Source organism: Pogoniulus pusillus, chromosome 35, assembly GCF_015220805.1.
Source record: "Pogoniulus pusillus isolate bPogPus1 chromosome 35, bPogPus1.pri, whole genome shotgun sequence".
Lineage (NCBI taxonomy): Eukaryota > Metazoa > Chordata > Aves > Piciformes > Lybiidae > Pogoniulus > Pogoniulus pusillus.
In genome coordinates this window covers 11,804,380-11,816,057 of record NC_087298.1, presented here as the reverse complement: position 1 = coordinate 11,816,057, position 11,678 = coordinate 11,804,380, and the positions used below count along the sequence as shown (strand labels likewise).

The window sequence follows — 11,678 nt, the reverse complement described above, 5'->3', positions numbered from 1 at the left end:
AAGGAAAGAAGAAGAAGGAGAGGAGGGAGAGAAGAAGGAGAGAAGAAGGAGAGAAGAAGGAGAGAGAAGGAGAGAAGAAGGAGAGAAGAAGGAGAGAAGAAGGAGAGAAGAAGGAGAGAAGAAGGAGAGAGAAGGAGAGAAGAAGGAGAGAGAAGGAGAGAAGAAGGAGGAAGAAGGAGAGAAGAAGGAGAGAAGAAGGAGAGAAGAAGGAGAGAAGAAGGAGAGAAGAGGAGAGAAGAAGGAGAGAGAAGGAGAGAAGAAGGAGAGAAGAAGGAGAGAAGAAGGAGAGAAGAAGGAGAGAAGAAGGAGAGAAGAAGGAGAGAAGAAGGAGGAAAGAAGGAGAGAAGAAGGAGGAAGAAGGAGAGAAGAAGGAGAAAAGAAGGAGAGAAGAAGGAGAGAGAAGGAGAGAAGGAGAGAAAAAAAAAAAAGCCATACCCAAAACCTGACCACCATGGAACAAGAGCAGTATACAGAGGAGATAAAGGAACACTGCAGAGTGTGGGGGGAGGGTTGGTGATGTCCATTTGGTGGCTAAGTGTCCGTTAAGTCATTCCGAGTCGCTGCTGTCTGAGCTGGAGCCGCTGGAGCTGCTGCTCCCAGATTCTGAGGAGCTGCTGCTGCTGAGCCTGGAAGGGCCTCCAGAGGCTGCTGAGCCGGATTTCTCTGCAGAGGAGGAGGCAAGGAGGTGGTTACTTGTAAGGAACTGAAATAGAGAGGAGGACAAGCTGAGGGAGATGGGGATTGGAGCAGAGGAGCCTGAGGGCTGCTCTCATTCAGGTTGATAAAGATGCGCAGCAGGCAGCATCAAGAGGACAGAGCCAGGCTCTGCTCAGGGATGTCCCATGCTAGGACAAGGAGCAGTGTGTGCCAGCTGGAGCACAGGAGGTGCCACAGGAACAGAAGGGAAAACTTTCACTGTGAGGGTGCTGGAGGCCTGGAGCAGGCTGCCCAGGAGGTTGTGGAGTCTCCTCTGCAGACATTCCAAACCTACCTGGATGTGTTCCTGTGTGACCTGCCTAGGTGATCCTGCTCTGGCAGGGAGGTTGGACTGGGTATCTTCAGAGGTCCCTTCCAACCCCTAATGTTCTCTGTGACTGATCCTCCATTCCCTCATTTTTCTTGGGCAGTTCATTTACCCACAGCCTGTCAGGGTTTCTCAGGCTGCAGGTGACCACAGAACCACAGAACAGCAGGGGCTGGAAGGGACCTCTGAAGATCATGCAGTCCAACTCCCCTGCTGAAGCAGGGTCACCTAGGGCAGGTCACACAGGAATGTGTCAGGTGGGTTTCGAAAGTCTCCGGAGGAGGAGACTCCACAACCCTCTGGATAGGCAGGGGAGGTTTGGGCTGGACACTGGGAGGAATTTCTCTACTGAATGAGTGGTCAGGCACTGGGACAGGCTGCTCTGGGAGGCAGAAGAGTCATTGCCCTTGAAGGTGTTTGGAAAATGAGCAGATGTGGCACTTTGGGACAACGTTTAATGGTCATGGATGTGTTAGGTAGAAAGCTGGACTTAGTGACCTTAAAAAGTCTTTTCCAACCTTAATGATTCTACGAACCACCTCCAAGACACCTCACATCCACCACCCAGAAGAGCTTCCACCTGGCCAGGGACCAAAGCAGCCCCACAGCAGCAGCACCTCACTGTACCACGACCAAGTGGGTGCTAGAAGGATACCCGAGGCTGCAAGGCAGCAGGACTTGTGTGTCAGTGAGGATGTGCATCTACAAACACAACCTCTGGGTCCCTGTCAGCAGAGGGAACCCAAAGCCATTACCTTTCTTTGCAGGTTTCTTGTTGTTTAGCTGCCCACTGACGTCCTGTAACCGTTTTTCTAGTTCCTTCTTCTTTTCCTGAGCTAACTCTTCTTTTGACTTTGCTGCTTGCTTTTTGCCACTTGCAGCTGTGGAGGAGGAGGAATGCACAATTTCTGAAACTGCATGGTTGCAGGTGAGAGAGAGAGAGAAACAAAACACAAGAAATAAAAGAAGAGAGAGAGGACATCACTATTTTACAGGGCACAGAAATCTGGGCAACTACTCTGCAGTGGCCACACAGCAATTGGACAAGGGACAACCCTGTGAAGTTGGCATCCAATCATCCTGTAACATGCAGGGTTTGGGGTTTGTTTTTTTTTAAGAGAGATCTTCTGGAAAGTATTTTAGGAGATAGGAATATCCATGGGAATCACCTTGTAGTTAACAGGTTACTTACCAGCCAAGTTATATGGGCAAGAGTTAAGACATTTGTAATTACAGAACTATTACATGGGTTTGCTGCCCTGTAAAATAAAGTGTCCCCATTAAAGGCTGTCAGAAGAAAGCACCTGCCATTATAATTGACAAGACACCTCATGTAACAGTCTGCTTGGTGGATGTGGCTTTAAATAGCAAATAAAAAAGAGAAAGCAAAAAAAAAAACCAACTCAAAACCACCAAACTACAACAAAAAAAAAAACTGAGGTCAAGGCTGGCAGCGTTAGGATGGAAATGGTGAGAGGTACCAGCAATACTCATCCTGAGCTGAAGAAAGATCCCTCCAAGGAGGAGTAATTGAACACAGGTGTTGGCCAGGGGCAGAAAAGCACAAGACAGGAGGCAGCTATTTGGCCTGATCCAGCAAGGAAATGCCTACATTTCTGTCTGCTGCTTTAAAGCAATGAATCAAAAAGAAAACCCCAAAGCAGCAGCCTGGAAAGCAGAGACCTAGAAGGATTTGCCCCTGAACACCCAGCAGGCAGCACCTGAGTCCAGCCAGGGTCACTGTGCCAGCCTGCCAGCCTCAGAGGAGCGGGCATCTGAGGTTACCTCTGCTACTCTGTGCTTTGGCTCCAAAACAAAAGGGTGATTCTTCCCTGAAAGGGTTGAAGGAGCCCAAGGCAGTGGTGGAGTCCCCATCCCTGGAGGAGTTTCAAAGCTGTGTAGATGTGGTGCTGAGGGACATGGTTCAGTGGTGACTTGGCAGTGTTGGGTTAATGGTTGGACTTGATGAGCCTAAAGAGTCTCTTCCAACCAATTCAATGCTGTGATTCTTGTTCCTAAGAATCACTCTGGAAAAGTCTTTTCCTGAGCTATTGCAACAGTGAAGGACTCAAAGGAGAAAAATTAACATCAAGAAAAACTGAAAGCAAAGCAGTGAATGAAAAACCAAAAAAGCAGGGTCAAAGTCTGAGCTTTGCTTAGGCCTACCTGAAAATCCTCTGGTGAAGAAATGGAGGTGCTCTGCCCAAGCTGTGAGCAGCTGTTGTGTTATACTCCCAACAGCACAACCCTCTCTTAACCAACAAGGAGATGGCAGAGCCAGGACCACTTCAGGTTAAGTGATCCTCTTGCTGTTGTGCTGGAGCTAAGCTCTCCAGGGGCCACAACAATTCACTCTCTGTGGATGAGGCATAAAATCTGTCCCATGCTGAACCACAGACTCAGCAGGGCATTAACATTAATCCTCTGCTCTGACAGAGGCTGAGGGCAGCGTGGTGATCAGGGTCACCTAAGGAAGAGCAGTGTGGGCGTGCATAGGTAACTCAAACACACCCAGAATGCTCAGGTAACTTTGAATGAGTTGTTTAGTTATTTATGAGTGAGAGGCTGGAATGGGTTGCCCAGGGAAGTGGTTGAGGCCCCATCCCTGGAGGTGTTTAAGGCCAGGCTGGACGAGGCTCTGGCCAGCCTGATCTAGGTGTCCCTGGGCATAGCAGGGGAGTTGGAACTGGCTGCTCCTTGTGGTCCCTTCCAACCCTGCCTGATTCTGTGATTCTATGATTTATTCCTTTGGTGTTTTGGAGATCAACCACACTCTTGTTTCCTTCCTAATGAGATGCTAAACTAGTCAGCTAAGAACCCGATCCTTCCGGCTGCGTGCACACTGCACCCAACACAACGAGGCTGAGACACCTCTGCAGTGCCTTCTAGATCCCAGATAAGTAACCAAGGCATCACACAGGTCTTGCAGACAAACACAACAGTCCTCCAGGTCTCCCTTACCTGACCTCATGGGCAAAGAGAAGAGAAAAACCCTTCAGTTTCTGTGTGTTTTCATGGGGGGAAAAGGATCCCTACCAATCCCTGCCATGGCACACTGTGCTAGTTTGAAGCAGGGTAGAATGTTTTGGTGAGAAGAACGAGATCATAGGCTGTGAAAGGAAAACAATGGTGAGGTCTGCTCCCCTCAGAGTCTTGCTGAACAAGAAACCAAAACATTATAACACTCACCATTTTCACTCACTCTGCCTTGGGCTTCTGACTGAGCTGCATCTCCCTAACCTCACCTTCCATTTGGCCTAACCCACCTTTGCTTCATAACCTCTTGGCTGAACCTCTATTCTTCTTTAGGGCTGGGGTAAGGTTGAGAGAGGCAGAGGTGGTTGAGAGCCCCTCCTGATTCTTCTTTAGGACTGAGGTAAGGTTGAGAGGGGCAGAGGTGGTTGGGAGCCCCTCCTGATTCTTCTTTAGGACTGGGGTAAGGTTGAGAGGGGCAGAGGTGGTTGAGAGCCCCTCCTGATTCTTCTTTAGGACTGGGGTAAGGTTGAGAGGGGCAGAGGTGGTTGGGAGCCCCTCCTGATTCTTCTTTAGGACTGGGGTAAGGTTGAGAGAGGCAGAGGTGGTTGAGAGCCCCTCCTGATTCTTCTTTAGGACTGGGGTAAGGTTGAGAGGGGCAGAGGTGGTTGAGAGCCCCTCCTGGGGACTCAGGTTTCTGGGAGGGGAGTTGTGTTTCTGTATTACCTTTTACCTTGTATATCTCTGTATATAACTGTACAGACTGTAAATATCTGCTTGTACGTTGTGCCAGCTGTAAATAAACAGCTTCATTTATATTCCCAGAGCCGGCTGAGACTAGTCTGGGTGAGTTTGAAGTGTGGGGGGCAGGGAACACCCAAACCATCACACACACCAAGAGCTGGGTAAGAGAGTCCCAAGAGACAGGCCAGCTGAGCCCAGGAGCTGGTGTGGGGGGAGGGGGGGAAGAGATGGCTGAGGAGGTCACTTACAGAAGGGTTTCCTCTGCTTTTTCTGTAAACACGACTTGACGTAGCGCTCCAGCTCCCGCAAGGTGGTGGGTTTTAACGTCTCAAAATCTATTTCTATCTCATCAGGATTGGAGTCTCTGAGGGAAGGTTCCCTGGACTGGATGATGTGCACCACCCTGCCCAGTTTCTCCCCGGGCAGGCGGTTGATGTCCAAGCTGAGCTGTCGTTTCTCATCGTAGGTCATGGGCAGACCTTCCTCCTCCTCGTCTGAATCGTAGGGCGCAGACGCCTGTTTGCCTCCTTTCTTGGGCTGCCTGAGGAGGGGGGGTTGGCAAACATGGAAACAATCATGAGGGCATTGCTTCTTCATACCCTTTTTATGTTGTTGTTGCCTACCCCTCTTGCAACGCAGTGCTCTTGGCTTTGAACCTTGGCCAGATGGCTTGGAGAGCACCACAGGCTCAGCTGCTGTGGTCCTGCTCTGTGCCAGCCCTGCGAGGCACAAGAAGCAGCCCATGCAGCAGCAGGGGGGCAGCAATGCAAGGGCACGTTCTTGCTGCCAGCTCTCAAGGCAGAAAGCAAAACCTTATCTGGCAGGGTGCAGGCAGGGGTTCTAAGAGAGTTGGACAGTGGCAAGGGAATGGTTCTACTGCCAGCTCTAACATAAAGACTCCCTGCAGTTGACTGGGAATGGGCACATTATTCAAGAGCAAATTAAGTGCTCTGACAATCCAGCTGCACCAGGAATTCAGTGGGGATGGGGAATAGGAAAACTGGGCTGGAAGCTCTTGGTACTCCCTTCAGGCAAGCTCCCCTCTACTTCATATCGGTGAGACCCCACCTGGAGTACTGTGTCCAGTTCTGGAGCCCCTGTTACAAGAGGGATATGGAAGTACTGGAAGGTGTCCAGAGAAGGGCCATGAGGATAAGCAGAGGTGCTCTGCTGTGAGGAGAGACTGAAGGAGCTGGGGCTGTGCAATCTGGAGAGAAGGCTCCCAGGTGACCTTTCTTGTGGCCTTGCAGTATCTGAAGGGGGCTACAAGAAAGCTGAGGAGGGACTTTTTAGGCTGTCAGGGAGGGATAGGAGTGGGGGGAATGGAGCAAAGCTGGAAATTCAGACTGGATGTTAGGAAGAAGTTCCTCAGCATGAGGGTGGTGAGACAGGGAACAGGTTGCCCAGGGAGGTGTTAGAAACCTCATCCCTGGAGGTGTTTAAGGGCAGGCTGGATGAGGCTCTGGCCAGCCTGATCTAGTGTGAGGTGTCCCTGCCCATGGCAAGGGGTTGGAACTGGATGACCCTCGTGGTCCCTTCCAACCCTGACTGATTCTGTGATTCTAAGCTGCAAGAAGGTAGCCTCACCTGTTAGCTGTGGTTGTGCTGTTTGCTTTCTTAGCTGGGGCCTTCTTCTGTTGGGTTTGTTTTGGTGGTTGAGCCACCTTGGGTTTCTTTTCCTCCTCCACTTTTACTTTGTGCTTTTCTTTATCCTTCTTTTATCTTTCTTTTTCTTCTCTTTTTCTTTCTTCTCTTTTTTTTTCTTTGGTTTGTTCACTGGTGCTTGTGACAAGGCAGCTAGCTGCTCATGGACAGCCTTTAGCTGGAGGGGGGGAACAGAAGAAAAAGTAATCAGGCTTCAAGGTAAGATAACTCATGGCTCCATACACCCTTCTGCATCCCAGCCTGCACATGCAGCCCAAAATCTGTGACCAAAGAGTCTAGAAGCTTTGCTTGACTGTGCAGAAACTGATTCAGGTGCAAACATCATCCTTGGTTTAGAGGGGCAAATAAAAATTAAGCTCAGCAGCTCTGTCTGGTTGAAGTGTTTGCAACCACAACACTCAGAACAGGGCACTTCTACAGATGGGGTACAGAGGGAAGCCTGTGACAGACTTTGTTATGCTCAAGCTCTCATACAAAAGGGTGTCTCTGTTCTTCCCAGATCTCTTGTAGTCTTGGCCACAAAGGTGACCAGAGGGCACCTTTCCAAGGACAGGCTGAGAAAGCTGGGGCTGTTTGGCCTGGAGAAGAGAAGGCTCTGAGGAGACCTTAGAGCAGCCTTCCAGAGTTTTAAGGGGGTTAAAGGACAGCAGGAGAGAGAGTTTTCACAAGGGCATGGAGTGACAGGACAAGAGATAATAGAAGAAGCTGGATTTAGTCGAGACATTAGAAGGAAATTCTTCCCCATGAGGGACTGAGGCACTGGAACAGGTTGCCCAGGGAGGTCATGGATGCCCCCTCCCTCGAGATGTTCAAAGCCAGGCTGGATGCAGCCTTCAGCAACCTGCCCTACTAGGACCTGTCCCTGCCCATGGCAGAGGCACTGGAACTAAACAATCCTTAAGCTGCCTTCCAATCCAAACCATTCTGTGATTCTCTGATTATGTGCATCTCCCTTCACACTCTGGGACCCCAGAAGGCAGCTGGAAGCTGAGGCATGGCCAACAGCCATCTCAAAGGAAGTGACCATTACCTCAAGCATGCACTTTTTGCACAGCTGAGCATTCTTGCCCTTCAGCTGACAGAAGTGGAGATTGCTTTGCTGCTGCCCAGCCTTGCTGAGGTTTAGGAACAACATGAAACCCCCTTCCTACTGCACAGACACAGCTTGGCCCCTGCAATACCTGCTCCTGGAGCTCAGCCAGCCGAGTCGCTCGCTCTTCCTCCGAGTCGGAGCTATCCGAGTCAGAGGAGCTCTCCTCGCTGCTGTGACTGCTCTCTGTGCTTTTGCTCACCACTGGCGCCGTTGGAGGAGGAGGAGGGGGAGCCTCTGCAGGCTCATCAGGCATTTTTGCAAATCTCATCTCAAAGACATCCTGCAAAAAGGGAGAAATAGAAAGTAGTGATAAAAGAAGCTCAAGCACAAAGACCTCGCTCTGATCTTTCCAACACCCTCGCCACAGGTCAGGGTCTTGCTGCACTGCAGGAGGTGAACAACTAAATCATAGCAAACAGGAGGGCAAGTATTTTTTGGTAAGCCAAATGAAATTCTCCCATTACTCCACAGGCTGTAACATTTTAGGAGTGGAATGTGGCACTGTGGGAAGAAAACAGTTCTGCAGGTGAGAATATGGCTCCTTGCAAGGGCTGGAGGAACCAGCGGCTCCCTCTGCTGGTGCCATGAGAGATCCACGCTGGGATCTCTGATCTGGCACCTTGTAGCTGGATTAAGATGATTGGGAACTGGAGCACCTTTCAGGCAAGGAAAGGCTGAGAGACCTGGGGCTGTTCAGCTTGCAGAAGAGGCTGAGGGAGGAACTTATTAATGCTAACAAACATCTAAGGGGTGGGCATCAGGAAGATGGGAGCCAGACTCTTCTCAGTGGTCCCCAGTGACAGCACCAGAGGTAGTGAGCATCAACGTGAATGTAGGAAGCTCCATCTAAACAGAAGGAACTTTCCTTAGAGGGTGGTAGAGCACCTGAAACAGACTGCCTAGAGAGGTGATGGAGTCTCCACCTCTGGAGGCCTCCACCTGGATGTCTTCCTGTGTGATCTGCCTTAGATGATCCTGCTCTGGCAGGGAGGCTGAACTCAAATCTTCGGAGCCTCCCTACCATTCTGTGATTCTGTAACTCAGCACACTCTGTGATATGCATTTGCCAAGAGCTTTACCTGGAGCTTCCTGGCCATGGCCACCACCTCGTGGTCTGGAGGATTGTACTTGTAGCAGTTAGAGAACATTAACCGGATGTCTGCTGCAAAGCCCTGCGCATCCTGGTACTCTCGGCTGTCCATTTTTTTCTGCAAGCAAATAAGCCAAAAGGGAAAGGGGGAGAGGGGGAGAAAAAGCCATAAGCAAAAGGCAACTACATGGAAGACATAAGACAGCTCAGAGCAACCTCAACAGTCAACAGAAGAGGAGTTGATCTGGTTTATTTGCTCCCAAACTCATACGTTCATAGAATGGTTTGAGTTGGAAGCAATCTTAAAGCTCATCCAGTTCCAATCCCCTGCCATGGGCATGGACACCTTCCACTGGCCCAGGCTGCTCAAGGCTTCATCTAACCTGGCCTTGAACACCTGCAGGGAGGGGCATTCACAAGCTCTCTGGACAACCTGTTCCAGTGTCTCCCCACCCTTCCTGCAAAGAATTTCCTCCCAATCCCTGCTTTTTAAAGCAAGCAAAGAAACAAGGAGCAGACAACCAGCTGATTTTGAATGTCCCTTCCAACCTAATCCAGTCTATGATCTAGTCTTGATTTTGAAGCCTCACTGATTTGGATACAGAATCCACCCTTTATGAACCTATCCTTGATGGTACTTCCTACTGTAGTAAAGATAAGCATTAAGAACTTAGTATTTGCAGCTTGTTCCTTTCTCTTAGGTTTCAGCTCTCACCTCCATCCATTCCCCTCGCTGTTTGAGGCTGAAAGACTTGGGTTTAGGGAACAGTTTCTGCCATTCCCAGAGCTTGATTGATTTTATGCATATATTACCACTCTGGATAAAACCTTCACTCTAATTACCCCGACCCAAAGGAAAATGCAGCTAACACTTGACTTCATTTGCATGTAAAAAACCTGGGTTTAAAGACATTCTCCATTTGCCAAGTGCTTGCAGGCCTCCCTTTTGTGTCCCCTGTGCACCTGTACCCCAAGTGAAGAGAAGAGGTTGACTGGCAGATGAGTTGCAAACACGGTCAGGGGGAAGACTCCCATCTGAGGAGAAGTCAGGGAGGTTTAGGGAGTAAAGCAGGATTCTGTGGTAAATTATTTAAGTGATTTAAAACACTCATCTGTGACAGGTCTGTCACCCTACAACCCTCAAGGGACCTGGGATGTTTAGCCTAGAGAAGAAAAGGCTTTGGGGAGACCTCAGAGCAGCAGTGGGCTACAGGAGAGATAGAGAGGGAGTTCTTACAAGGGCATGGAGTGACAGGGCAGGGGTTGATAGCTTCAAACTGGAAGAAGTTGGGATTTAAATGAGACAATAGGAGGAAATTCTTCCCCATTAGGGTGGTGAGGCACAGGAACAGGTTGCCCAGAGAAGATGTGGAGGCTCCAAGCCTAGAACTGTTCAAAGCCAGGCTGGATGAGGCCTTGAGCAATGAGATCTAGTCGAAGTTGTTCCTGCTCATGGCAAGGGGGCTGGAAGGAGATGATCTTTAAGGTCCCTTCCAACCCAAACCAGCTATGATTCTATTAACCCATGCTTGAAGCCTGAGCAGAAGTGGAATTCCTATTTGTTTGAGGGAAGCTGCAGGTATTTCACAGCAACCTTACAGAACTATTTGGAAACTTGACTCCTAAAGCTGGTTTGGTTCTGAAGAGGGCAAAATTTCACCTCCAGGGCTGCAGGCTCAGAGGGACCTGCATGCAGCCTGGTGACATTCCTGCAGCCTCCCTCCTCGCTGCGTGCAGCCAAACATCTGTCAAACTTCTGTCACAAGACCTCATTCCCTTGCTGAATGAACAAGGAGACAGCCTCTAGCCACAGCACAAAGACAGACAGGCAGATAAGTTTGGGCTTCTCCTGTCTAGCCTTGTTTAAAAAGCATCTCAGGCCAATTCCAAAGCCAAGCAGAGGCTCATGGAAAGGGCCCATTTATTTTAAGACCTGACTTACTGCATGAAAGTCCTTTTTGAGGCACTTTTATTTGTTTGGCACATTCAGTGCCTGATTACTGCCTGTGAAATACATTCCAGTGTCTGAGGCTTTGCTTTCATCCAAACCCAACGGTTTTCTAGCCCAACAGTTTTTAATCTGGGGATTTATTTTTTGTTTTCTTGGAAAGAATAATTAAGAAAAGGAAAAAAAAATAAGGACTTGAAATTGGTGGCTTGGCATAGCTTTGGTTATGAATTCATTTTGAGATATTCAGCTCTTTAAGAGCAGTTATTACATTTACAAATCAGGAGTGGTAGAGAAGCAAGACTGGGAGGCCACCTAGGCCATTCTCTGCCCATGTTGTATCTTCCACAGCAACCTCCTTTGCCTCTCAGTAATCAATTCAATCATTTCATAGCCTTGACTGGCCAGAAATGTCTTTTTTCACAGCTAATGTATCTCTTGCTTTAAGGTAAGCCTTGCCCCACACACTGAGGATGCAGAAAAAGCATTGTTGTCTCCTTCCCTGCAGCCATCTCTTCTCTTTGAAGATCTAACCTGTGCCCTTTCCATTGTCTCTTTAGTCTCAAATTCAGTTTCTTTATTCTCAAGGCTGAACAGGACAGCAGGCTGTGAACATGCCTTAGGCATGGCATCAGGGCAGGTGGTGATGAGGGACAGGAGCACACAGTGCCTTCAGCAGAGAAAATGCAACCTCTAGCAGCTAACGAGGACTCAGCCCCATTTCTGAGGGCAAACTGCACCTCACAGAACTGCCTCGACAAGAGCACTGCTTTGTGAAGCTGTTTGTACTGTAAAATAGGTGCAGCTCCCCCAGAGGAGCTCTTCTCACTTTCAAGATCCTGAATTCAGCTGCTCTGAAATCACAGCAGCTCGCTGCAAGGGAATTAACTGGTGAGCAGAGTCAGAGCCTGCAGGTAGTGCTTTACTCCAGAAATAAACTCCTTGTATAAATCCTATTGCATAGCAAGGGCTGCTGCTGCTTCTCCACCGAGCTAGCCAAAGCCAGACACATCCACACTACTGCTGCTGTCACCCAGCAGCCAGAGGATGAAGTGAGAGAAGAGGTGCTCCAGGTTCTCCCCAGCTCCGTCACAGGCACAGAATCCTGTCTCCCACACCAAAGCTTCCCAGCATCAGATAG

At 49.4% G+C, this 11,678-nt stretch overlaps 1 protein-coding gene across 1 annotated transcript in view; it reads right to left on the bottom strand.

The window, feature by feature from the left end:
- Positions 1 to 401: 401 nt before the first annotated feature.
- BRD3 (bromodomain containing 3) overlaps positions 402 to 11,678 on the bottom strand; it is a 41,756-nt gene continuing 30,479 nt past the window's right edge. The window contains 7 exon segments of the mRNA XM_064170946.1: positions 402 to 663; positions 1,780 to 1,905; positions 4,990 to 5,282; positions 6,329 to 6,458; positions 6,461 to 6,563; positions 7,588 to 7,779; positions 8,579 to 8,707. Coding sequence (XP_064027016.1) covers positions 548 to 663; positions 1,780 to 1,905; positions 4,990 to 5,282; positions 6,329 to 6,458; positions 6,461 to 6,563; positions 7,588 to 7,779; positions 8,579 to 8,707 — 1,089 coding nt within the window. The 3' untranslated portion in view covers positions 402 to 547.